Here is a 22,741-nt window from a genome sequence, read left to right as displayed (position 1 = left end):
CTTTACTCTTAACAGGGTAGATCCGAACATAAAGCGCTTTATTAAGAATTGGCCAATACAAGGTCTCGTGGCGCAATGGTAGCGCGTTAGTTTCCGGTACTAAAGGCTGTGCGTTCGAGTCGCACCGGGATCGCATCCTTTTTTGCCTTTTTGCTTCTGTTTTTGCGCCATGACCTGCCGGAAATCGATCAAAAGAAAAGAAAATATCATCGTTCAGCTCAATAGGTATCCTGAGATGCGTACGGCTTTTTGGTACTATCTTTTTGACCCCGGGTGCTGACTTGGATGACCGGGGAATAGTTGCCATGGATCTTCCCGCGAGTGACAGGACGGTTAGCAGGTGGTTCACCAGGTATGTGTCCGGAGAATGGCTAAAGAATAACCAGGAACAGAGCAATGCTAACCTAGTTCTAGGGACAGACAGCCTGGCTGTACATACCCTGGGGTACGTACACCAGTACCCAGCCATGATTCAGTCAGTAATTCAACACCATCCAGAATGCAGAATCAATCGGATACTCCCGATTAAACATAAGATAAAGTACCCGGAATAAAACACTCTAAATTGGCGGAATATCTCCGATTTGTTTCAACGGCGCATACGCCATCCTCGTGGCGATGTCGTGATTCCGCCAGACAAGCACATCTGCGTCGATAGTGGAGAGAGACAGTGCGAATAAGTCCACTGTGCTTGCACCATCCACGCTAAACATGGGTTTCTCGTCTATCGGGAAATGTCAGGTTAAACTGGGTGCATTGGCTGGTAGATATATCAAATAAAGATGCGGATGCCCCCTGTCACTGTCATGTTGCAGATTCCGAATCCTTCTGGACATTGACATTCGACAGTGCAGGGAATGATGGCGCAGACAATGGATCAGAAACAGCATACTGTGGAAGATGGTGTGGAAGTGTCGACGACAAGCTCTGGGAAGGTCGATGACAACTATGATATGTACAAGCGGTACCAGGGCATTGAGTATACCGAGGAGGAGGCGAAACGGGTTCTTCGCAAGATTGACTATCGGGTGGTTCCTATTCTTTTCTTGATCTATTTGATTCAGTATCTGGACAAGAACAGCCTGAACTTTGCGTCGGTGTATGGGTTGAAGACGGCGACTAAGTTGGAGGGACAGGATTATTCATGGCTGGGTGGGTTTCTATCGAGTTGGATGTTGGATTGCGCTGATGATGTTTAGGATCAATATTCTACATCGGATACCTTGTCGCCCAATGGCCAGCCGGATACGCCTTGCAGAGACTGCCGATTGGGAAATTTCTGAGCATCACGACATTCAGTAAGACTGCCTTGGAATCTCGACTATTCCAGATTGGCTAACAATTACAGTCTGGGGAGGTCTCCTCATGACAACACCGGCTTGTCACAACTTTCCAGGAATCGCTACCAACCGCTTACTCCTGGGTATCCTCGAAGCCGCAGTCAACCCGGGTTTCGTGTTGATGATGGGGATTTGGTACACTGCCAAAGAGCAACCACTGCGGTTGGAAGCATACTACTGCACCAACGGAATTGCTACTATGTTTGGAGGGTGAGCTTAGACCCAAGCGGAAGAAGATTACGCTGGTACTGACAACCAAGCCTAATCGGCTACGCCGTCGGCCACATAACAACCGGCCTCGAACGCTGGATGTACGTCTTCCTCATCTTCGGCGCCTTCTCCATAGCAACCGCCATTGTCTCCATCATCTGGCTCCCCGACCTCCCCTCAACAGCCAAATTCCTCACCGAGCGCGAACGTGCGATCGCCGTCGACCGCGTCGCTATCAACCGCCAAGGCGTCAAGAATCACCATTTCAAATGGGACCAGGTCTGGCAGGCTGCTCGTGATCCTAAGACTTGGCTATTGTTCGTCATGGCTGTGGGCGCGCAGGTGCCTAATTCCGCACTTACTAGTTTCACTTCGATTATCGTTAAATCCTTCGGCTTCGACACGCTTGGCACGCAATACCTCCAAATCCCCGGCGGAGCAGTACAATTCCTTTCCCTCCTCGGCGGGGGTATCATCGCAACACGATACGCGGACCGTTTCCACGCCCGCAGTACCTGCATGATCGTCGCTAATCTCATCTGTATCCTCGGCGCGGGTTTACTAGTCGGCCTCCCCGATTCCAACCAGTGGGGTCGTCTGGTCGCGCTTTGGCTGTGCTATTTCCAGGGTTTGGGGTTTAGTATGAGCTTGACGATGATTAGTTCGAATATCGCCGGGTCCACGAAGAAGCAGATTACGGGGGCTGTGGTGTTCACGGGATATTGTGTGGGGAACATTATCGGGCCGCAGACTTTTAAGAGTAGTGAGGCTCCAGGGTATCATAGTGCTTATATTGCGTGAGTTTCCCTTGTTCAAGGAGTATGGTGATGTGTGCTAATGACTTGATAGTATGTTGGTCGGCTACGCCGTGAAACTTGCGGCTATCACCGGTCTTTATGCCTACATGTTTTTCGACAATAAGAAGCGGGACCGTGAAACTTCTGTTGAGGTTTACGGGGAGGATGTTGTTAAGGAAGGGATTGAGAAGGGGATGATGGTAAGTTTCCCTTACTTCTTTACTTGTGAGATGTGCACTGACAGCTGCAGGACCAAACGGAGCTCGAGAACAGGGCGTTTAGATATGTGTTATGATTTGCTTTCTACTAGCATATTATTAAAAGTAATAAAGTCGTTTTTAATAGTTTCATGCTACATGGTTTCCAACTGAATAAACATTCAAAATCAGCAACGATGATCCCAAGTAGAGTAGCCCTGCTTCCTATATCTCGGAGACTACTCATTTATCTATCCAGTGATAACTATCCATCTAGATAGCCAGAATGCGCCAATCCGAGAACCAGAAGTCTTCATCAGGAAGTCGGTACCTGTAATGGCATCTATTTCTATACCAACATTCGAAGTCTGTAACGGACTTCAAATCGCCCAGTGGTCTTCCTTTCTGGGCCATGCTCATTCCTGATGATATCGGTACAAGCTGGTTTTATGTTAATATGTTGTGCTGGTGCTTAGATAAGGAAAAGATAGAAACGTACGTTGGCTGGCTATCACGTGAGATGCAGTTGTTTGCTTTGTTGATAAATACGGCGTCATCTCCTTTCTTCCTTCCTCGTGTTGAATATTCTCGTCGTTTGCTACCTAGGTAGAACCCATGAGTTGGACGTTCCATTATCCTAGTAGAGCGCCGTGACAAGGGCCACAGTAAGTCAGTCTACTCAGTCACCTTCTCCCATAATTCAAAGCTTCTTGCATCAGCCTTATATGATCAAACAGTCAAGACCTGGGAAGCCAGCAGCGGCAGATGCCTGGAGACATTCAATGTTGGGATAGTACTCCCCATGGTGTCATTTGATGCTACTGGCTCATACCTTAGCACTGAAATTGGGACCCTTCATATATCTTCAGTTTTAGATATATCGCTAAAACAAGCCCTGGAGGGCTGCAAACCAAAGGCTATGGTATAAGTCTTGACCGCATGTGGATTACGTGGAACTCAGAGAATCTAGTATGGTTACCGCCGGATTACCGGCCATTATGCTCGCCATGGCGGCATCGACAATCTCTATCGGTTGTAACTCGGGACAGGTGTTGATATTCAACTTTGATTCACTGTGTGTTTTGGGCTTCTTTGCTGGAATTGAATTCTCTTAATTTTCTAAGGTTTTTCTTAATTCCAGAATATAGAATTATTGTCACGGAGCGCGGAAGCTCACGAACGATGCAAGATGTTTGACTACTTTGGTCTGTTTGAACATAGGGCAAGAAACCCCTTCGCGCACACTAGATAGCGCAGCGCTGGCAGGCCCAGCTTCTTGCGTTCTTTCTCCATGTTAGTATTCCACTAGATAGTTCACCAATAGACTCTCATTGTTTGTGACCGTCACAGTTACAGCCCTTAGTCAAAAGCCGTTGATTCAATAGTTTACCCATACTAAGGCCTTGACATTGGGTAGGAAGATAATCATCATGTTGTTGGTGAAGCCAATTTCGAGAACGGCTGTAATGCTTGCAGAGGATTTGCTTCAAGTCTAGAAGGGTTTGTCAAGTTCCTACCTTTGTTTAGAGGGACCTCCGAGAAGATGACATTATGGTAAAGTTGATAGAACAGTAAAATGCATAGGATAACGCATAGAATAAAGCTCAAAGTTTGAGAGAAGGTGTAACGCCTGAGTATAGGACTTCGGTGTTTAAATGATCAAACGACCGTTTCGGCTACAAATCGGTATCGGACCGCTATCGTAGATATACCTGTATATAGAGAGGATTTATGTAGGGTAATGAATGAGTCGCTTAATTCTCTATCTCTGAGCCCCATAGTCTATTTGCACCTGAGCGTCTCGATGGTGTGCTGGTAGCGGGCCCTTATCCAGAACCGTCGACGCTTTGGTAACGATATGTTCCTGGTCCCTCAGGCCGTAATGCTCGTGCGGTTACAGGTGAATGTATATAGACATTGTTGAAGGCAAAAAGAAAGTGCTTGGTTTAAGGGTGGAAGAAGGAAGAAAGTTGAGTGTCAGGGCTGGTAAAATAAACCCATGGTTCATTCACTATCCATTCATATGTTATAACCAACCTTTTCTCTCTTTTCCCCTTTCTAGTGGGATTGAGTTATCCTATGAAAATGGAGTATGCAGACTCATAGACCAAAAGTATGATTTTAGTACCCGGCTAACATGACTTAATCCTGTCTCGCAGGATCCTCATCCGGCTTGTTGAGCAACAAGTCATCGATTTCTGTCAGAATCTCCGGCGTCAACTTGGGTAACAACTTCAGACTCTCGACGTTGTCGATGACTTGCTCCGGCCTCGAAGCACCGGTGATAACAGACGAGACGTTTTCGTTCTTCAGACACCATGCCAGAGCGAGTTGGGAGAGCTTGAAGCCGAGTTTATCGGCGAGGGTCTGATAAAGTTAGCTAGCGCATCGTGATAACAAGGGCAAGGAACGTACCTTCAGCTTCACGATCTTCCTAATTGTCCCCGCCCACTGCTCATTCTCCCAGTCCCTGCGCACGCTATCGGCAAATCTATCATTACTCTCCGCAAACCGAGAACCGGGCGGAGGCTGTGTCGTCGCATCGTTGTACTTCCCACTCAACAATCCCATCTTCAACGGCGAGAACGTAGTCAGCCCAATACCAGCGCGCGAATACAAACGCTGGAACTCGCCCTCGACCTTGGTCCGATCAAGCATGTTGTACAACGGCTGCTCGACAATCGGCGCAATCAAGCCCAATGCCTTGGCAATTCCACACGCCTCGCTGATCTCATCGGCAGACCACTGCGATGTACCCCAGTAAAATGCCCACCCCTTCTCAATCACATAGTTGAATGCGCGCACGGTCTCCTCCATAGGAGTCAGACGGTCCGGACGGTGTGCGTAGATAATATCGACGTACTCAAGCTGTAACCGCTCAAGTGAGGCACGGGTTCCTTCGATAATGTGCTTGCGTGAGAGACCGTGGTTGTTGATGAGGATTTCGCCGTTCGCGAGACCCCAGTTTAACTTGGTCGTGATGACCAGGTCACTTCGCTTCCAGGCGTATTTCTTGATCGCTTGGCCCATGATGATCTCCGACTGCCCGCCCGCGTAGCTTTCGGCTGTGTCGAAGAAGTTGACGCCGCAGTCGTAGGCTTGTTTCATGCAGATGAAGGTGGTTTCTGTGTGTGTTAGTGATGGTGGTGGTGGTGGTGGTGGAAGATATCGTACCATTCTCGACGTGGCCTCCGAAACTATAAATCAAATCATTGTTAGCAAAATTTCATTATTGCTGTAGAGAGTAGCTCACGTTAACCACCCTCCTAGTCCAATGGCTGATACGTGCAGGCCGGAGTTGCCCACGCGGCGGTACAGCATGTCTTTGTTCTTGTTTGGCCAGGCCATTGTGATGTGTTTTGAATCGATTCGGAATTATTCAATGAGAGAAAAGGGAGTTGGGAGTTGTGTATAACGCAGGGAGCGCCGTGCTATTTATTCGTCCGCATCGTGTGGGGGACAAGGCTTCGGAGGAATACTCGGAGGGTCCTGAGGTTGGTTGGATGAGTGAGCATTGTGGATGTACGGCAACCGGTGAAATAGTGATAAACCATAGTAAGTGCGCTGTGCAGAAGGATCTCCTCAAAGTTGTTATGGCGAGAAATGAGGCTGCTAAACACAGGGCTGCTATCAGGTGACCTTCCCGATCGGGCAATATTCGACTTCGACTTCGACTTCGTTCTCTTCCTTCTAGTTATTTCCCGCTCCTTCACACTGAACCACGAACTTTTCACATCTTCAACTAGCACTGGATAGAGCGCCAGAATTGGTCAATTGGTATACCCTCTGTCACATCCCCTGGTCTTCGTCAATCCAGTCTTGCTCCGAAGCTCCTACGTTCTACGGAACCTCCCCGAACCATACCACAGTCTCTACAACAACCAGCGAAAAAGATCGATATGCTTCCGGTACACCAACGGAGTACGGATAGTTACCTCGTTCCTGAACCGCGGCCGACAACCTCGACAGTCGATTCTCGCCCATGTGGGTCTGCGATGGCGTGCCGCCGGGGTCGATTAACGCAACCAACGCTATTTCTATCTCTGGCATCGTCGCCAGATCCCGTCGAATAAACTGATTTTCTTACAAGAAATATGGCAGAATTTCGGAACAATGCGTCTTGTGTCCGGCTCCTCTTGGCTCCATGCGCGTTGGCGCATTGCCCCGCAAGTGCTGAATCAACTGACTCTCGCAACGGCTGGTCTTTTGTGGCATTGAATTTCCAGTCTTTCATGTGTGGTAAATTTACAACTTGACAACTGCCATGTCTTCGAATCGAACAAACGTGACTAAACGCGCTTGTGATGGGTGCAAGATCCGGAAGATTCGTTGCGGTGGAGGCTATCCATGCAAGGCCTGTACAAATGCGCGCATCAAGTGCACCTACATTCGAGTTCAACAACCTCGAGGTCCGCAGAAATTGCGCTCGACGACGAAATATTTGATCGAGCAAGCGCAGAGGGAAGACGTCTGTGAATCACCGCGCCAGTCCATAGAGCCCACATTGGCGCATTCAGTTGAACAAACAACAAACAGGTACGGACAATTTATGAGCTTGGTATCCCCGCACTGTTCTGATGATGATCGCATTCTAGGTCTCGGATTCCTCTAAATGTCCTGACCACTCCCCTCTACATATATCACGTGCGCATGTATCCGGTATGGCCTATCGTCAATGTCGAGCGTCTGGTATCTATATTGCAGCAAGATACCGAAACTGCGGATCCCGAAATATACGCCCTGGCTACAGCTGTCGCAGCTGCAACAGTCGCGCAATTGAGACTAGGTCAAGGCTCTCTTTCCGACGAATCGATGACCGCGGATACTTTTGCAGCGGAATGTCTTCGAGTTCGCGGCACGAGCCAGTACAAGTCCAGAATTAACTTGAATAACGTGCGAACATCGTTCTTTTTGCACGTATACTACGAAAACCAGCAGTCGGGAGGAAGCGAGTCGTTACTATACTTGAGGGAAGCCATTTCGCTCGCTCAAATGATGAATTTGCATCGCGAATCGTCGTATGTGAACTTTTTGTTGGAAGAGCAGCAAATCAGACGTCGCGTATTGTGGCTCTTGTTTGTTACAGAGAGGTGAGCATGTCCTACTTGCTATTTCGGATTAAGTTAATGATATAGGGGCGTCTGTATCCTGCATAAACTCCCGGTCGTTTTACGAACCAATGTTGTACTTCCTTCAGCAGACGAGGGCAACGAACCCCATGTCCTACCTGCGTTTCTCAAGCTACTCAATCTTTTTCGGCTTTTTGAACGATCGAAAATGTTCGATATAATAGAAGGCGAAGATCTAGAGACAGAATCAGTCGGTGATAGGCTAGGCTTCGACAACCGATTTCTAGAGACATTGCAGGATAAGCTGGAGGATGGGTCGGTGGTTTTCGACCATATATCGGACGTACAAAAGGCAGACTTATGCGTCACCCGACACTGGATGCGGATGATTTTATGGAAACTCTCAACCAAGAAGAGTATCTCATACAACCAGTCACCGCAAACGCCCACATCACCATCATTCCCGGTAGCAGTTGCTAAGGAGCTGTTGAACATTGTTTCGCAGCTACCCAGACCAGCCATTGAGGCCCACGGCCTTGGAATGGTGAGTTGGATCGCCCACTGATGTAGATGACCTCGTAACTGATCTTGTAGGAACTGAAACTGTACGAGATTGCGAATTCGCTCGCCGATTCCATCATGAAGCTGGCGATGCTCCCTCGGGCTTCTGAGTTAGAATTCGAAAGCCGGCCAAATAATATTCTGTATCGGCTGCATTCCATATTATCGACATTCCGAGGAGGGGGAAACAAAACATTAGTTGACATGCTCTATAAAAAGATGGCGGAAGCAGATTCTAGAAGCTCGCCGGCATTATCGGTCATGCAGCCATCACATGCAGGATACCAGAAGAGTAGACAATTGAGGGCCGATCAGCACAGCCAATATGCTGCCACGCTAGCGAATGGACCTAGTCCTGACCAGGATGCTACTGTGACAGGACAACCTCCAGGACAGAGGACCCGCACTGTTGGAGACAGTCTAAACCCTCAAGGGGAGCTATGCACCAAGCCAATGGAAATAAATGGCAACGACGATCACCGGCAGGCCACAGTCGAAGGGACCCCAGAAATGCCATTTGGCCCACTTTTCCCAACCTACATCGACCAGGATTCCTACACAGTGCCGACGTCCTCCATGCATGCAGCAGCGGCAACGGCTCTCCCCGCATTAGCCCCATCATGGCCGTCCCACGATTCGGTTGAGCTAATGCTTGACGACTTCCTGGCGCACGTTCCCGGGGATCCATTTTTGGAGGATGGCTTATTTGAGGGGCCATTTATGGGATCTGATTTGCCGGAGCAAGTCTTTGCAGGTCGGGATTTTGTAGGGATTAGCCCAAACTAGTGGTTTTATGCATGTTTGGCATTCGCAATTCTGGATTGTGATGGTGTTATTTGGTTGATTGGATCTATGTACATACTTTTCTGTGGGATCGCCGCTTTTTAAATGGAATGCTGTACGGAGTGATTTTCGGAGACTAACTACTATCTCTGAGAGACGACAGTAGATTTCCTGTGCGGACTATTTTTGTCCATGGTCAGGAATACAACAGAAATTGCGGTCTCTTTCTGCATATGTTCCTTAAAAGAACCAACAAATAGCTGGTTCTGGGCTTCACGCATTCCTTTGGCGCCCGTAGTGACAAGACGAAAGCTGCTTTCAGTGGAGTTATCTCAGCTGATAAAAAAGACCCAGTTAATTATATGGGTTTCGAAATGCGAGAGGCTTCTGGTTGCCCGCTTCCTGGGTTACACTATGCTTGAACCGTTCTAAAACGCGAGAGTGTGTTGTGGCTTTAGCGGTCAAATCCCGGTCTTGACTGTGTGTTGCTGCCGTTGTTAAACAGGGTTCTAATGACTTGCGTTCAAATCTGGGAGCATCGCGGTTTCAATTCAATCGGTAGAATGGCCCCGAGAATTTCGCCGAGATGGCTGCTTTATGCAACTGCGTTAGAGGAAAGAACATGCGCATATAACTTCCAAGAACAATCGGGTTAGCAACACAGCCCATCCTTAGGCTCAGGGTCCTGGCTAGAACCTTTTCGTTAATACTTATAGTTAGTGGAGCCCCAATTACACATTCCTTCGCCGTGTTATGCTGAACTAAACAAAATACTGCTATCTTATTCCCCGTATGGTGAAATCACAATTATCTCTTCTGTGTTTTAACCAGCAGTTTTTTGGGTTCGGTTTTTCAATCGTGCTTTTAAACTGTCTGTGACTAGGTTATAGAAAGCTGGTTCACCCCACCCAAATATCTCTTCTCGTTTTTCCATCTCTCGGTTATGAAGATTTCCGTTGACGCTGATACTTGATTTGATGGTGAGCCCTACATCCGTCAGCTCAGAAGAAGCTTAAAATGTCCGGTTTCGATAACAGTAGTTGGTCGTCTAAAGCCCCTGATAGAATGAGGCGCGGGACACCAGGTGCTGCCAGTAATCTGTCAATGCTTTTCGTCAATGACGGTACCTAGCAAATGAACACATCGCAGGCATTTCTTTGACGTACGGAGAAACGAGAAAAGGAGCCGTTAGAAGCGACAGAAAGGGACACATGGAAACCAGCACCCACACTGGGTCGGGCGAGGGTTCTCGCATTCGATAACGATGGCTGGCCACTTAGACCCTCTGCAAGTAGGAGAAGCCCAGGGTACCAGGTACTACCTAGTTCTTTTCGTGCTACTTCCCCATTTGAAGGGGTTGGAATGCTTGAGAGAAGCAAGATGACTTCTTAGCCTGGCGCCATGTCCATGATACAGGTGATTGCGCAGCCAATTATTGCTATGTCGGTCTTAATATTAGCACGCCACAATTGCGATGTCTCGATGATTTCTCTTTTGATCGAAAACCTCTGGGCTTATTAGGATTAGTTTCGTAGAAAGCAGCACGGAACGTAGCACACTATGCTTGAACAAACAATACCTGAATGGAAGATGCGCAGCTCGCGATTACTGTGCCAATCCTTTTACATACTTCCGTCGAACAGGTGTAGTCTCCTTTGTGGCTTTTTGGAGGAAAAATTGGCACATGCTGCTCATTCACATTTCTGCCTCGAGCTGTGCTCAGTGTCCAACTTTCGAACCTTTTGTATGGTGTCATAGCTTTTCCCCGGGTGAGGGCGTTTCCCTTCCCCACGAAAATGATAAAGCTGGATTAAATAATGCTATCCCGCTCAGCCTGAGCTATTAACAGAGCTCGCGAACCGCATTTTCAAAATCACTGACCAAGCATAAAGATGGAAGATACATCCAGATGGGCATGTTCCCCCTGTGTATGTCTGTAGCAGTGCGAAAAGGAAGGCTTTGTTGTAATGTCACCAAATAACGCCATGAAAGGCTGTAAGGCTACGGGTTAGCAGTAGAAAGAGCCGAATATAGACCGGACATGAATACTGACCATGATGTGAGCAATAGCTACCGACCAGATGTTGTCAAGAAAATCGTCTACTTTGGCGCCGTGAAGCTGCGACTAAGTGAAGTACCAAAAAAACCATATATTCTCGAATTAATTAAATACGGCAAACCATTCTCTCAATACTTAAACCGGAAATCCAGCCGCTTATTACCATCCCTCTCTCTCGCTTCTTGATCAGATTGATACAACACCTGCTCTTCCCGAGACATCGCACTCCATGCTTTATCCTTCTGACGATTCAAGAACCAGAGATATTGTCGTTGGACGATAAAGGCAACCAGCGAGACTACGCATAATGCTATGAGAACTTTGTCGCCGGTGTAGTAGTATGGGGAATCGTTGTCGCGGTAAATTTCTGTTTTAGTTAGTACCACATGCTAGATACTGAGGAAGGAAACCCACGAGAAGAGATGACAGATCCAATCTGCACGACGACGTTATACGTCGCCGCCGTAATAGCACGCTTTTTAACATCGAACGTATTCTCTGAAATCCATGCAGATACAATCGGATGGAAATACGGATATCCGGATATCAACGTTGTGATTGTAAACCGTGCCCAGTCGTGTCCATACGCTGGCAAACCCAACAATGCAGCCAACAACGGGAGAGACCAGAACTCGCCGAAAAGCGAGTGGAATGTTCGTTCGCCAAAGAACTCGCTGCTCTTTGACAGGATAAGCATGAGTATGATCTGCAACGCGGCGGACGGGATCGAGAGCATATTCGAGTCGAAAGTTGAGAAGCCGATGCGCTTTAGGGTCAGGGAGAGGTAGGATTGCACCGGGCCTTGTGGAATGTAAGCGACTAGGCCGATGAAGTAGAGACCCCACATGGATTTGTCGCTCCAGGCGTCGAGGACGTTGCGGAAGGAGGCGGCTTCGTGGATGTGTGTGAGGCCCTTGGATGGATCGTCGCGGAGAAGGCGCTGAGAGGTCAGTACAGAATAGAATTAGGGATGGGAAAGGCATACATTGACCATAATCACTTCCTGCCTCTCGGTATACCATGACCTACGACAGAGGACGCTCTTGGTATTGGTAGGCGAACTAGGGAGGTAAAAGAAACTCTGCCGCCGTTAGTATGAGCGGGGACATTTGGCGGAAGACATACAATAAGTCCAATCACAAAGGTCAACAATCCTTCGATGAGGAAAAGCCAGAACCAGCCGGGCTTATCCTCGACCCCGCGCATTTTGAGGATCCCTGCTGCGAGAAGAGAGGAGATAATCCGGGCGACCTATCCTGCATTAGCACATTGTCATCAAAGACGGGAGAAATAGCGTACGTTCAACGATGACCAAAAGAAAGCCAGTCGAAAAGACAGTTCCCGGGTCTTATAGAAATACGTCGCAAAGAGAACGGTTCCCGGAATGAAGCCACCCTCCAGTGCACCGATCAGAGCTCGCGTCACATAGAACGAAGCCCTACTGGTCATCCATGACTGAGTCCACGAGACGAGACTCCACCCCATCATCATCAGGGGAAGGACTCTTCGGAAACCGTAGCGCTTGATAAGGAGCTGGACGGGGAATTCGGCTGCCAGGAAGAGGACGAGTTGAATTGTTGTGCCCTGGACTGTCAGTATTCCGTCAACAATAAAACAGGCGAGTGTACTGACATTGTTATAGTCATTGCTGTTCATGTTCAGATCCTCCAACAAGTTGTCGGTTAGGGCATTCGATAGGTTCCCCCGATCCAGTTGCAGCCCGAAGAACTATTCAGTCAGCCATATCCCAGAACGTCTAAGACCCATACTCACCATAATGCAGACCCAACCAAGCAAAAAAAAGTCCGTTTTAAGCACAACCCGCTTCTCCTCATCTGGGGTCCATGTAGCAGTCGCATCGAACCGGTGATAGCCTTCAAAGGACTCATGGGGAGCAGTGACCTGGGCAAGCTGCTCCTGCCCAACACCCACAGACACCTTAGACGATCCATCCTCATCCGTCGTGGTCTCAGCACCTTTGCGCCCTCGCTCGATATCGTCTGCCATACTGCTCCGTTGCAAAGAGGTATTGATATCGTATTCGAAAAAACGAATCCATTGCTACTTTTATATATACTCAAGACTACACGCACGGAGGATTGTTGATATTACTGAGTTGGGAAGCAACTCCTTGTCAGCAGAATAACGTCGCCAGAGGCTAGTCGGATTGCACAACGCCGCTCTCCGAGCACATCATCGAGCCCTAAGATAATCATCGAATCAGGTTGGATTATAGTGGCTGAACGGTTCAAGGGATCATGAAATTCCGCAGTGCGCGCTGCCACGCTTGGGAATACAGTGCATGTCCCCGGATTAAATGTTTCCCAGCTCATAATGAATAACCGGACAGCCAGCAATATTATGAGTATATTTCGACTTTCTACCGTCATTCGCTAAGCATTGAGGGGAATTAGGTGTCGACAGGTCAGTGTATCGATGCTCCGAGATTTTCGCCGACGCCCCGCCGATGGCAGCGCCGTTCCATAAGGGCCAGGATTAACAACGCGATCCGGATATGATGTATGCATAGTTATCCGGTTAAGCATTGCCTCGTAATAGTGGGGGTTTGTGTAAGCTCGAAAAGTGCAGTACTTATAAAAGTCAATATCCAGTGCATTGATCTTGTCCGGACTCCGGATATACAACTTTGGCCTAGCTTTCTACATTTAGAACAGAATATACACAATGCCAACTGCCGTCGCCACAACTACATCTATCCGGGGAGGTCATGAACAGGCCCGTCCGCGCATTTCGCAGCCACTGCAATACTCCGGGTCGTTAGATAAATACTCCAAAAGCGATCTGACGCCTGTCATCGGACGGGAATACACTGGTCTGCAAGTCGCAGATATTTTGAAATCCGACGAGAGTGATCGATTAATCGCAGATTTAGCTGCGACCAGTATGCGTTCCCGATCTCTTCATGGGTTATATCGATCTCTTCTGAACTATACTGACCCGACCAGTCTCACAACGAGGTGTCGTCTTCCTCCGCGACCAAAATGTCACACCACAGCAAATGCAACAATTCGGCGAACGCCTAACAGCTCTAGCCGGCTGCGTAAGCCTCGTACACCCCTTCAACCAAAACTTCATCTAAAAACAAGAACAGCCCGAATCCTCTACTCTCCATGTCCACCCCCTAACCGAAGAAGGCAGCGAACTCGGCGACCAAATCAGCGTCATCAGCAGCGAAAAGCAAAAGAAAGGTGGCGGCCTCACCCACCAACTCAGCGACACCTCCCGTCTCGCCTCCGTAGGCTGGCACACGGATATCAGCTTCGAGCGTGTCCCCTCGGACTACGCGATGCTCAAGATCCATACGCTTCCTGAGACTGGGGGTGATACGCTGTGGGCGTCGGGGTATGAGGTGTATGATCGGTTGTCGGGGGAGATGAGGGGGTTTTTGGAGGGGTTGACGGCGACGCATGATGCGAGCTTTTTTCATGAGGAGGCGAGGAGGTTGGGGAATCCGTTGCGGAAGGGGGAGAGGGGGTCGCCGTTGAACGGGGGTGAGGAGTTGAAGGCTGTGCATCCCGTCGTGAGGACTAATCGTATGTTTCTGCCCTTTTCTTTATGGGTGAGGTGCTGACGGGTGTAGCTGTGACGGGGTGGAAATCGGTCTATGTCAACCGGGGCTTCACGAAGCGCATAAACGGCGTGACCAAGGATGAATCGGATATGCTGCTGCAGTATCTGTTTAATGTACGCTGTCCTGCAAAACTGAGCTGATAAAGCTAATTGACCATAGCTTGTTACGCAAAACCACGACGCCCAAGTCCGGTTCAGATGGAACCGCAACGACATGGCTATCTGGGATAACCGGTCGACCTGGCACTGCGCGACGTACGACTACACGGAAGCACGGGCTGGAGACCGTGTGTGTAGTCTGGGAGAAGCGCCGTATTTCGATCCGAACTCCAAGTCTCGGAAGGAAGCGTTGGCTTGATGGAGTTTGTAAAACCAGGACCTGTGAATTTCCTCTTCCGGCTAGTTTTGCCGTTTCTGGTATAGCCTCCCAATACGCCGTACTGTAAATGCCGCGCGCCTGGCTTTTCAATATAAAAGAACCCTCCCTCACTGTTCCGACTTCATCTCCTCCCAAATCTTTTTGTAGTCCTGTTGGAAGTTGTCACATTCGTACTTTCGGCGAGATGAAACTCAGGGTAACGCGTTCTGCATGACGTATTTACAAGGCGTCTTGAGCAGCACTGATGGGTTGGTCCCGCCTATCATATGTCAACAGCTGCAGGAAATACTTGATGCCTAAGGCATAAAGCGTTCGCGCTAGCTGGATTAGTAATCGAACATAATCTGGTGCTCGGATGCCACATCGCGACTCCTGTCATGCGTTGTGTCATGCATGGTGTCCTAACAGCGGGTCATCCACTAGCTCTTTAAAGACAGATTTACCGCTAGCTATGCAGGACGATATTGCTGAATTACGACGTCAACTGGAGGAAGAGAGACGGGCAAGGGAAGAGGCGGAACAGCGCCAGGAAGAGGCAGAAAATCGACTGCAACCCAACTCTCTATTTCGCCTTCTCGATCGCTGCCACGAATCTCTGTCACAGACGATCCGAGTCGAGACGAACGCGACCCTGACGACCCAAGGCAACGTGACTGACCCCATCAATCGACTTTTTCCCAAGCGGATTGTTCCATGGCTTGATTTCCCTCAGATCCAGGAGCAAATCTGGAAGAAACTCGAGCGTGCAGTCGGCTTTACCTCACGTCCGCTCTTTCCTTCTGATACCCAGCTAAACTATGTCGCAACAAATGTCCAAGACCGACCGATTTACTCAGAAGCGACTTTACGAAATTTCGAGCGAGACACTGTGGATAACTTTGTTGAAAAGATTGTCGAGGCAATACGAGGCGATGAAACTTTGCAACGGGAGTTTGGTATTGAGGGCCGAGTGGCCTTTTATGACCGCACAAACTCAACCTCACTGGATGACAGTTTGGAGATGCATCTTGACGACGCACCCCGTCAACCAACAAACACCAGCCGCGGGAGAGGTAGAAGAAAAGGGAAGGGGAAACAAATGGGTCAAAGTCAGACAAGGGCTCGCTCACGAAGGCGGCGCAATCGCCGTGCTGATCAGTTCTGTGTTCACGTCGTGGCTGATGAGCGCCAGATACCAGTATATGCAGTGGAGTTTAAAGCCCCTCACAAGCTTACAGTCGCGGAATTAGTCGCGGGCTTGCACGAGATGGACCTGGCCCGCGATGTTATTGATCAGGAAGGAGACACATTTGAGTTTCATACCACCCGCCTTGTTGCAGCTGTTGTCACTCAAATATTCTCATACATGCATGACTTGGGGATACAGAACGGGTGTATTCGGACAGGGGAGGCATTTGTCTTTCTACATATTCCAGAGGATCCCACAATAGTTCAATACTACTTGTGTTTCCCAAATCAAGACGTGCAGGCAGGCGATGAGAGCCGTCTCCACCGGACTGCTGTGGGCCAGATGCTTGCGTTCACCCTCCAAGCGCTGGCCGCTGAAGCTCCGTCCCAAGAGTGGCACAATGCCGCATATGAACAGCTTTCGACCTGGAAAGTCGAATACCTGGACGTCTTGCGCGATATTCCCGAAACAATTCGCAAGGAGCCGCCGCCCTCGAATTATCGGCCTTCATACTGGAAACCGAATCCAAAGACACACAATACACGTTCCCACGCTCGCTGTAATCCAGGCGTATCTACCCCGGTAGGCTCGCCAAGTGAAAGCAGCGATAGTGACGAGGATATGCCTTCGCCGTCTACTGCACCAGCCGCGCGCAGTCGATCAAGTCGCGGGAAAGGTAAAAATCTATCAAGTGGCGGACGCGAACGGGCACCACCCGACCGAAGAACAAAGCCAACTCCTTCTCAAAGGGTGCAGAGACCGTACTGCACCATGGCTTGTATCCGCGGTATGGTCAACGGGGGTCCTCTGGATAAAAAGTGCCCTAACTGGCAACATCACGGTGGTCAGAGGCATCCAATGGGCCCGCAGGAGTTCACGCGCAAGCTGCACCGTCAACTTGTCCAGAATCGAAATAAGGGTTTTGAGCCGCTACACATCCGTGGTCGGACGGGGTATCTCATGAAAGCGACTCTATTGTCACATGGGTATACGGTGGTCATCAAGGCTACAACAAAGGAGAATCAGCATGCCCTTAAAACAGAAGTTGACAATTATCGCAAGCTCCGAAGTTTGCAAGGATATCAGATCCCAGTCTGTTTAGGCAACTTTGAGCCAAGCATCGCATACTGGTACCATGGTCGGGTAATGGCACATATGATGATCCTGAGCTGGTCTGGAACTCGGCTTCAGCGGATAATCAAAGACGAAAATCTCGATTTCTTCCACAAAGAACGAGAGAAAGCTCTGAAGTCCCTCCAGAAGTATGGTGTTGAACACAAAGACAAAGAGTGGCGTAATATGCTGTGGGATGAACAGACCCGCAATTTGGTTGTCGTTGACTTGGAGGACATGGAATGGCTTAAGCGGCCTCGGCCTTTCCAACCAACACCTGGCAATTCATTGGGTCGTCGTATCGTCCTGAGAAGGAAAAATGAACGAAGGCGCCTATCTAGTCGAGCTGCTGTCTGTACATCATGATGGCACTGGAAATGGCCGCCGCTTATCACTGTCCCGGTCTTATTCCCTGTGCGCCTTGTTGACTTCGGATTGTTGTGTCTTCCTGGGGAAAACCACTGTTCGGAGGAAGATGATGGTTTGGCTTTCAGCGCGATCAGCCATTTGTTGAGTCATCCAATTAATACACTAATTAGTTATATTCGTGTCGTGTGCTGTTCTGGACAGGAAACAGGGAATCAATTGGCACACAAGAGAATTTGAAGATGGTAGTTTGTTACCACTTCTTGACTGATATTCATCGAATGCTGAATATCAAGAGCAGCTTGGCAGAAACAGTGGTCGAGTTTCTCTCTTGCAATCGACATGGGTGGAGGGGGCTCATCGATTTGATATCGTATACGATTACACCTCCAAAAAACTGGCAAAGATCGGCTAGAAGAGAAACCGACGGTTTCGGAGAAAATTGATCATTGGAGGGAGAAATATGGATCCAACTAAATGGGAGCACGGCACCCCAAATTCATCCAGGGCATTGGCATGATTATTGAACCGTACTCCGCCACCGGCTTGGGATTCATGCCGGGCGTTGGGTATCTCACATTAATTTCTGTAATCACATTGTGCGTAAAATCTTCCACGGCAAATCACTCATAGCTCACTATATCTTGTTCACTGCTTATTAACGGGGCGAGCAAATATCAAACCCTTCATTTCCCGATACTTCAATCCATACGTCGTGCAAGTACATTATTAACCAGAAAACCTATCCCTAGCCCAACAATGTCATGAGAACTCCCAAAAACGCTGTTTTGAAATTGACAAGTCTCATGCCTGGCATGGCTCACTGAGCCGCATCCAGTTCCAGCATACTACTATATGTTAGAATTCATCATTCTCCCAGGGGTTAACTTGTACATACTAGTATTACCCATATCATCACCAAACATAGAAGCCATCAGGTCTTCGCCCGATCGTGTCCCTTCGATGCTAGTGTACGTGACGGCCGTCTTACCCAGACAGAGTCCAATCATTGGCGGCGATACCTGGAGGGACATAAACTCAGGTTTGCTGCCGATGCATTCGGACAGCATGAGTTGGTGAGCGTTCGTAGCGGCATAGTTACCGTGGAGCATAGCACCTCCGCAGCGCTTGATCCCCGGCCAGGAAGCAAGGTCACCGATGGCGAAGTGGTGTTCTGCGTTGGGGATGTTGTTTTTGAATTGACATCTGTGCTCGTTAGCATAAGTCAAGGAAAGAAGAGGGTGACATACGTAGGGTGAATTTGGACGTAGCCTTCTTGGTCAAGTGCATCCTGTGGCAGATACGTCGATGTGGGAACGCACTTGGAGATGGCGCTCAGAATATGTCCGGCCTTGAGTTGCGTACCATTGGCCAGAGTGAGGTGCCAAGTGCGTCTCTCGTCACTGGTCTCAATTGCTTTGTGGTCGACGACTCTTTGACCAAGGATGACTTCGATGCCAGTCTCCCGCAGGACATCGCATACGCGGTCCTTGAAGTCATCCGGCAGTGGCTCTGCAGAAAGTAGACGGTCCCGGGAGTGAACCAATGTTACCTTTTGGTTAGGATTGAGTTCTTTAATCTCTGTGGCCATTTCCACGCCGACAGCACCTCCACCAACAATAACCACGCCCTCTTGCGCATCCTGAATGCTCTTCCTGTGCAACTTGGCTTCGTTCAAAAAGTCATCCCTGCACAGAGACTGAGGGACGGTAGGAAAGACCCGCCGCAGTCCCGAGGCCGCAATGAGGTAGTCATACTGCTCGTATCGGGTCTGCTGAGTCTGCAATCCGAGAATCTGAGCCACCTTTCGTTCCGGATCGACGGAGGTGACGCTTCCCCGGACGAACTCCATGTTAGGAGCCTTCAGTGCCGGAATGTCTGCGAACCGGGTCCATGCTTTGGGAGCAAACTTTTCGCAAGCCAGGGCTTTGGGGGATCCTATGAGGTGGTCTGAGAGGTGAGTATGGGTTTTCATCCCTAAAGATGACATGAGACATACAGTAGCCATCTCGCTCATCAACCACGGTGATCTGAATAGGCAGATGAGCTTGAGGGGCTTTGGCATCCATATTATAGCTAAAACGAGCAGTCTTCCCACGGGCAAGATCGGCTAGGGTCAAAGCGGCAGCCAGACCACCATAAGAACCACCGATAATAAGGACACGGAAGGTCCGAGAGAACGGTGCAAGAATTTCGTTAGATGGCATATTGAATAAGACTGTACTTTGTGCTTCGGATGGAATGTTGAACAGAAAGAAGAACAGAAATACGTTCAGCTGTAGAAAAAGGCCGAAAAAGCAAACAATCGGATGAGGGGCAGCGTGGAGGAATATGTCTCAGAGAAGCTAACGAGGGGGCCGGAGAATCTTTAAGTGACTCTGGAGTACTCCATGTTGCGTACATCATGGCATTGTTGCTTTTGACGGATGGGATACGGAGTCCGTAGTCCGAGCTTGGGCTCTCCACGATGATGTGTACCTGTACCAGTACGGAGTACTAGGTACTATTATGGAGTCGTACTGTATTATTCCAGTTCCAGAATACTGACAAGACTCCATAGTAATGTTTCACACTGTATCTTATCAGATGGTGACTAGTACCTGGTAGAGACCGAGGTAAATCCGACCCAAAAAGGAAAGAATCATATCTGATTGTGCGTTATCTGATCGATCTCGCTACGTATTGTGATTGGCTGAACCGGCGGGTAATCCCTTCCGAAGTCGGCGTAGTAAAGTTATCTGATCTGATTTCCCCCCCCCCTTGTATCCCACGAATGCCTGTACTCTATAAGAAGGGACAAAGATAGATATATAGCTGCATCTCCCACTGCTCCCACTGTAGCTGCATTTGTTATTTAGGGTATCAAAGTACTCTGTACATACTCCCTGGAATGCACAATATTAATGCATTCTCACGCTAAATGCCGCAAATAAATTAACATTATCAGATGCAATCAATTCGGATGACCGGGTGACCTGACCACGGAGCCAACTGAGCCAAGGACGCAGCCTGAACATTACTGAGTCTTGTCCACGGACATTCCTATTCTATGTATTCCTCCGCGCTGTGTATCCCACTCCAACGCTTCCACGAGCACACCTTATTACATATTCATGAGACGCCATCCCGCGGTTGCCCCCGAAAAATTGCCCAAAAAGGCTTAGATTGACGAGGTCATTAGAGGCGGATTATGATCTTCTGCATTGCGACTTGGGGGTCGTCTGCATCATGGTAATATTACGGGCTACTGTTACCTGTCACATACGGAAAGATACAGAGATACATTACGTATCGCCCTGAAAATAACCATCGGTAAATTTCGGTAAATACTAATCTACTTACACTTGAGTTGTACTTGTAATTGTAGGGTTGATAACACCGAGCCCCACCACGTCTGCCCGATATCAAATCCGGCTATATTGGCTTGTCTTGTATAGCGCAGGGATGCAATGCCACACGTGAGAGACTATGCAGATGTTAAATGTGAAGGATGGCGCTATTGAGCTGGCAATCACCATTCTTCTTCTGCACTCCTGTCAATAGCACAATGGCTCCCGACCAGAAACTCCCTTGGGTGCGCTTGCCAGAACCCTACAAGACCTCATATGCCCTTCAAGTCCTCTCTGTGGAACATGGCCTGCGGACCTTCCAACTGCGGCGTGCAGCTCGTGTGGACGACGGCATCCCCCCCCCTGTGTCTCTTGATCATGCCTCGTTAAAATTCACAGACCTGGCTCAGCCCGATTCGTCCATTCCTCCGCTCGGAAACAACTCAGCCTGGGCTCGCGCTCAACGAAGTCCAATCACCAAACTCAGCTGGGACAGTGCCGACGCACCGTCAGTCGGACAAATCTGGAACATCGTCTACGCCCTCCTTATCCTCTACACAGATTTCGAGATCTTTCGCGTTGTCCTCTCAGGAGAGGGCAAGGAGCTTCTAGCACAAGAACTGCAGGCAGTTGGTCTGGCCACGGAGCACCCCAGCCCTTCTGCTCCCCCGGGCCAGCCAGTGCCAGAATCTACAGACCATGTCGGCCAATTGGTCGTCTTCCGCAGCATGTTTTGGCAGGGAGCTGGCTCTCCGTTTGGAACGAGACCGGCGTGGGTTGTTGGTTCTGAGACTGGTAAGCCTTTACGGAAGTCTGCTGTAGCTTACCCGGCATTTCCGGTTCAACATACTTTGACAACCAGATTCCCCGATGTCCGTGTCCATGCTGTCCACCCCATTCGCCCCGCCAAGCCAGCCCAGGGCTCGCGCATCTACAGTCGCTACATTCCACATTTGGATGAGTTCTTTTCTATTTGGGTGCTGGACTACACCAATGAGGAGCATCTGAAGTTGTTCAACAAGTGGCAGAATGACCCCCGGGTGGCTCAGGGTTGGAACGAGACAGGAACCCTAGACCAGCACCGTGAGTATCTGCGCAAGATTCATGAGGATCCTCATCAGATGGCCGTGCTTGCCAAGTTCAACGATACTTTCTTCTCTTATCATGAAATTTACTGGGCTAAGGTATGACCATTAACTTGGAGTAAATAGAAGGCACTAACGAGAATAGGAGGACCACCTAGGAGCCAACTACAACGCAGATGACTACGATCGCGGCCGCCATTCCCTCGTTGGCGACCAGCGTTTCCGCGGACAACACCGTGTAATGGTCTGGTGGTGCAGCATCATGCATTACATGTTCCTCGACGAGCCACGCACAAAATACATTGTAGGCGAGCCCAAATTCACCAACCTCGCGCCACTAGCCTACGATCACGCCACGGGCTTCAATATCGAGAAACTAGTCGACCTACCGCATAAGCGGTCTGCACTGGTGAAGTGCCCGCGAGAGAAATTCTTCCACATTTCACCATTCCGGTTCGATGGGTCGGATCATTTGGAACGGAATCCATTTCGAGCTTTCAAACTGTGATGCTGAGATGTACTTTTTCTTGGTTAATTTAGCGTGAGTCAGTTGTTGGTGTAGCAGAGTGGAATTTAATATATACTCTAGTCAGTGTTCGCCTCTTGTTTCCTAAAAAGTATCCTTAGACGGGTGTATACGGAGTATGGAGTACTCGAGTAACCTGGAATTATCAACCTATGCAGCATATGGAGA

At 49.1% G+C, this 22,741-nt stretch overlaps 8 protein-coding genes and 1 non-coding gene across 9 annotated transcripts; 6 read left to right on the top strand and 3 right to left on the bottom strand.

Annotated features, from left to right (window-relative positions):
• Positions 1-61: 61 nt before the first annotated feature.
• Positions 62-133, top strand: EURHEDRAFT_t26. Its single transcript has one exon. It is a non-coding gene; the product is annotated as a tRNA-Arg (tRNA).
• Positions 134-872: 739 nt separating this feature from the next.
• On the top strand, positions 873-2,642 carry EURHEDRAFT_512121 (putative MFS transporter; the record flags this gene model as incomplete). Its single annotated transcript, XM_040786036.1, has 6 exons — positions 873-1,152; positions 1,200-1,298; positions 1,349-1,550; positions 1,601-2,347; positions 2,400-2,547; positions 2,598-2,642. The coding sequence occupies 6 exons, from the start codon at positions 873-875 to the stop codon at positions 2,640-2,642; spliced, it is 1,521 nt and encodes a 506-aa protein (XP_040642479.1).
• Positions 2,643-4,686: 2,044 nt separating this feature from the next.
• EURHEDRAFT_373879 (putative voltage-gated K+ channel beta subunit (KCNAB)) lies at positions 4,687-5,892 on the bottom strand (the record flags this gene model as incomplete). The annotated part of the gene is made up of 4 exons (XM_040778580.1): positions 4,687-4,911; positions 4,960-5,669; positions 5,719-5,741; positions 5,798-5,892. The coding sequence occupies 4 exons, from the start codon at positions 5,890-5,892 to the stop codon at positions 4,687-4,689; spliced, it is 1,053 nt and encodes a 350-aa protein (XP_040642478.1).
• Positions 5,893-6,808: 916 nt separating this feature from the next.
• Positions 6,809-8,960, top strand: EURHEDRAFT_373878 (putative transcriptional regulatory protein; the record flags this gene model as incomplete). The annotated part of the gene is made up of 4 exons (XM_040778579.1): positions 6,809-7,080; positions 7,140-7,634; positions 7,680-8,157; positions 8,208-8,960. The coding sequence occupies 4 exons, from the start codon at positions 6,809-6,811 to the stop codon at positions 8,958-8,960; spliced, it is 1,998 nt and encodes a 665-aa protein (XP_040642477.1).
• Positions 8,961-11,144: 2,184 nt separating this feature from the next.
• EURHEDRAFT_382999 (putative MFS transporter) lies at positions 11,145-13,366 on the bottom strand (the record flags this gene model as incomplete). Its single annotated transcript, XM_040779557.1, has 7 exons — positions 12,790-13,366; positions 12,649-12,744; positions 12,316-12,600; positions 12,142-12,267; positions 12,002-12,097; positions 11,431-11,956; positions 11,145-11,383 (listed from the first exon to the last, which is right to left on the bottom strand). Exons 1-7 carry the CDS (start codon positions 13,021-13,023, stop codon positions 11,145-11,147), a joined length of 1,602 nt encoding a protein of 533 aa, XP_040642476.1. The 5' UTR covers positions 13,024-13,366.
• Positions 13,367-13,701: 335 nt separating this feature from the next.
• EURHEDRAFT_512117 (TauD/TfdA dioxygenase family protein) lies at positions 13,702-14,965 on the top strand (the record flags this gene model as incomplete). Its single annotated transcript, XM_040786035.1, has 5 exons — positions 13,702-13,918; positions 13,983-14,077; positions 14,129-14,570; positions 14,618-14,721; positions 14,768-14,965. The coding sequence occupies 5 exons, from the start codon at positions 13,702-13,704 to the stop codon at positions 14,963-14,965; spliced, it is 1,056 nt and encodes a 351-aa protein (XP_040642475.1).
• A 472-nt stretch (positions 14,966-15,437) lies between these two features.
• Positions 15,438-17,633, top strand: EURHEDRAFT_447223 (uncharacterized protein; the record flags this gene model as incomplete). Its single annotated transcript, XM_040783657.1, has 1 exon — positions 15,438-17,633. The coding sequence occupies one exon, from the start codon at positions 15,438-15,440 to the stop codon at positions 17,631-17,633; it is 2,196 nt and encodes a 731-aa protein (XP_040642474.1).
• An 804-nt stretch (positions 17,634-18,437) lies between these two features.
• EURHEDRAFT_527848 (putative pyridine nucleotide-disulfide oxidoreductase AMID-like) lies at positions 18,438-20,213 on the bottom strand (the record flags this gene model as incomplete). Its single annotated transcript, XM_040787030.1, has 4 exons — positions 19,633-20,213; positions 18,884-19,583; positions 18,532-18,839; positions 18,438-18,481 (listed from the first exon to the last, which is right to left on the bottom strand). Exons 1-4 carry the CDS (start codon positions 19,838-19,840, stop codon positions 18,438-18,440), a joined length of 1,260 nt encoding a protein of 419 aa, XP_040642473.1. The 5' UTR covers positions 19,841-20,213.
• Positions 20,214-21,180: 967 nt separating this feature from the next.
• EURHEDRAFT_527847 (uncharacterized protein) lies at positions 21,181-22,625 on the top strand (the record flags this gene model as incomplete). Its single annotated transcript, XM_040787029.1, has 2 exons — positions 21,181-22,146; positions 22,193-22,625. The coding sequence occupies 2 exons, from the start codon at positions 21,181-21,183 to the stop codon at positions 22,553-22,555; spliced, it is 1,329 nt and encodes a 442-aa protein (XP_040642472.1). The 3' UTR covers positions 22,556-22,625.
• Positions 22,626-22,741: the final 116 nt, after the last annotated feature.

The sequence above is a fragment of the Aspergillus ruber genome (assembly GCF_000600275.1).
Source record: "Aspergillus ruber CBS 135680 unplaced genomic scaffold scaffold00002, whole genome shotgun sequence".
NCBI classification, from domain to species: Eukaryota; Fungi; Ascomycota; class Eurotiomycetes; order Eurotiales; family Aspergillaceae; genus Aspergillus; species Aspergillus ruber.
Note: the sequence above shows the minus strand (reverse complement) of the source record. Positions and strands in the feature narration are given on the sequence as shown.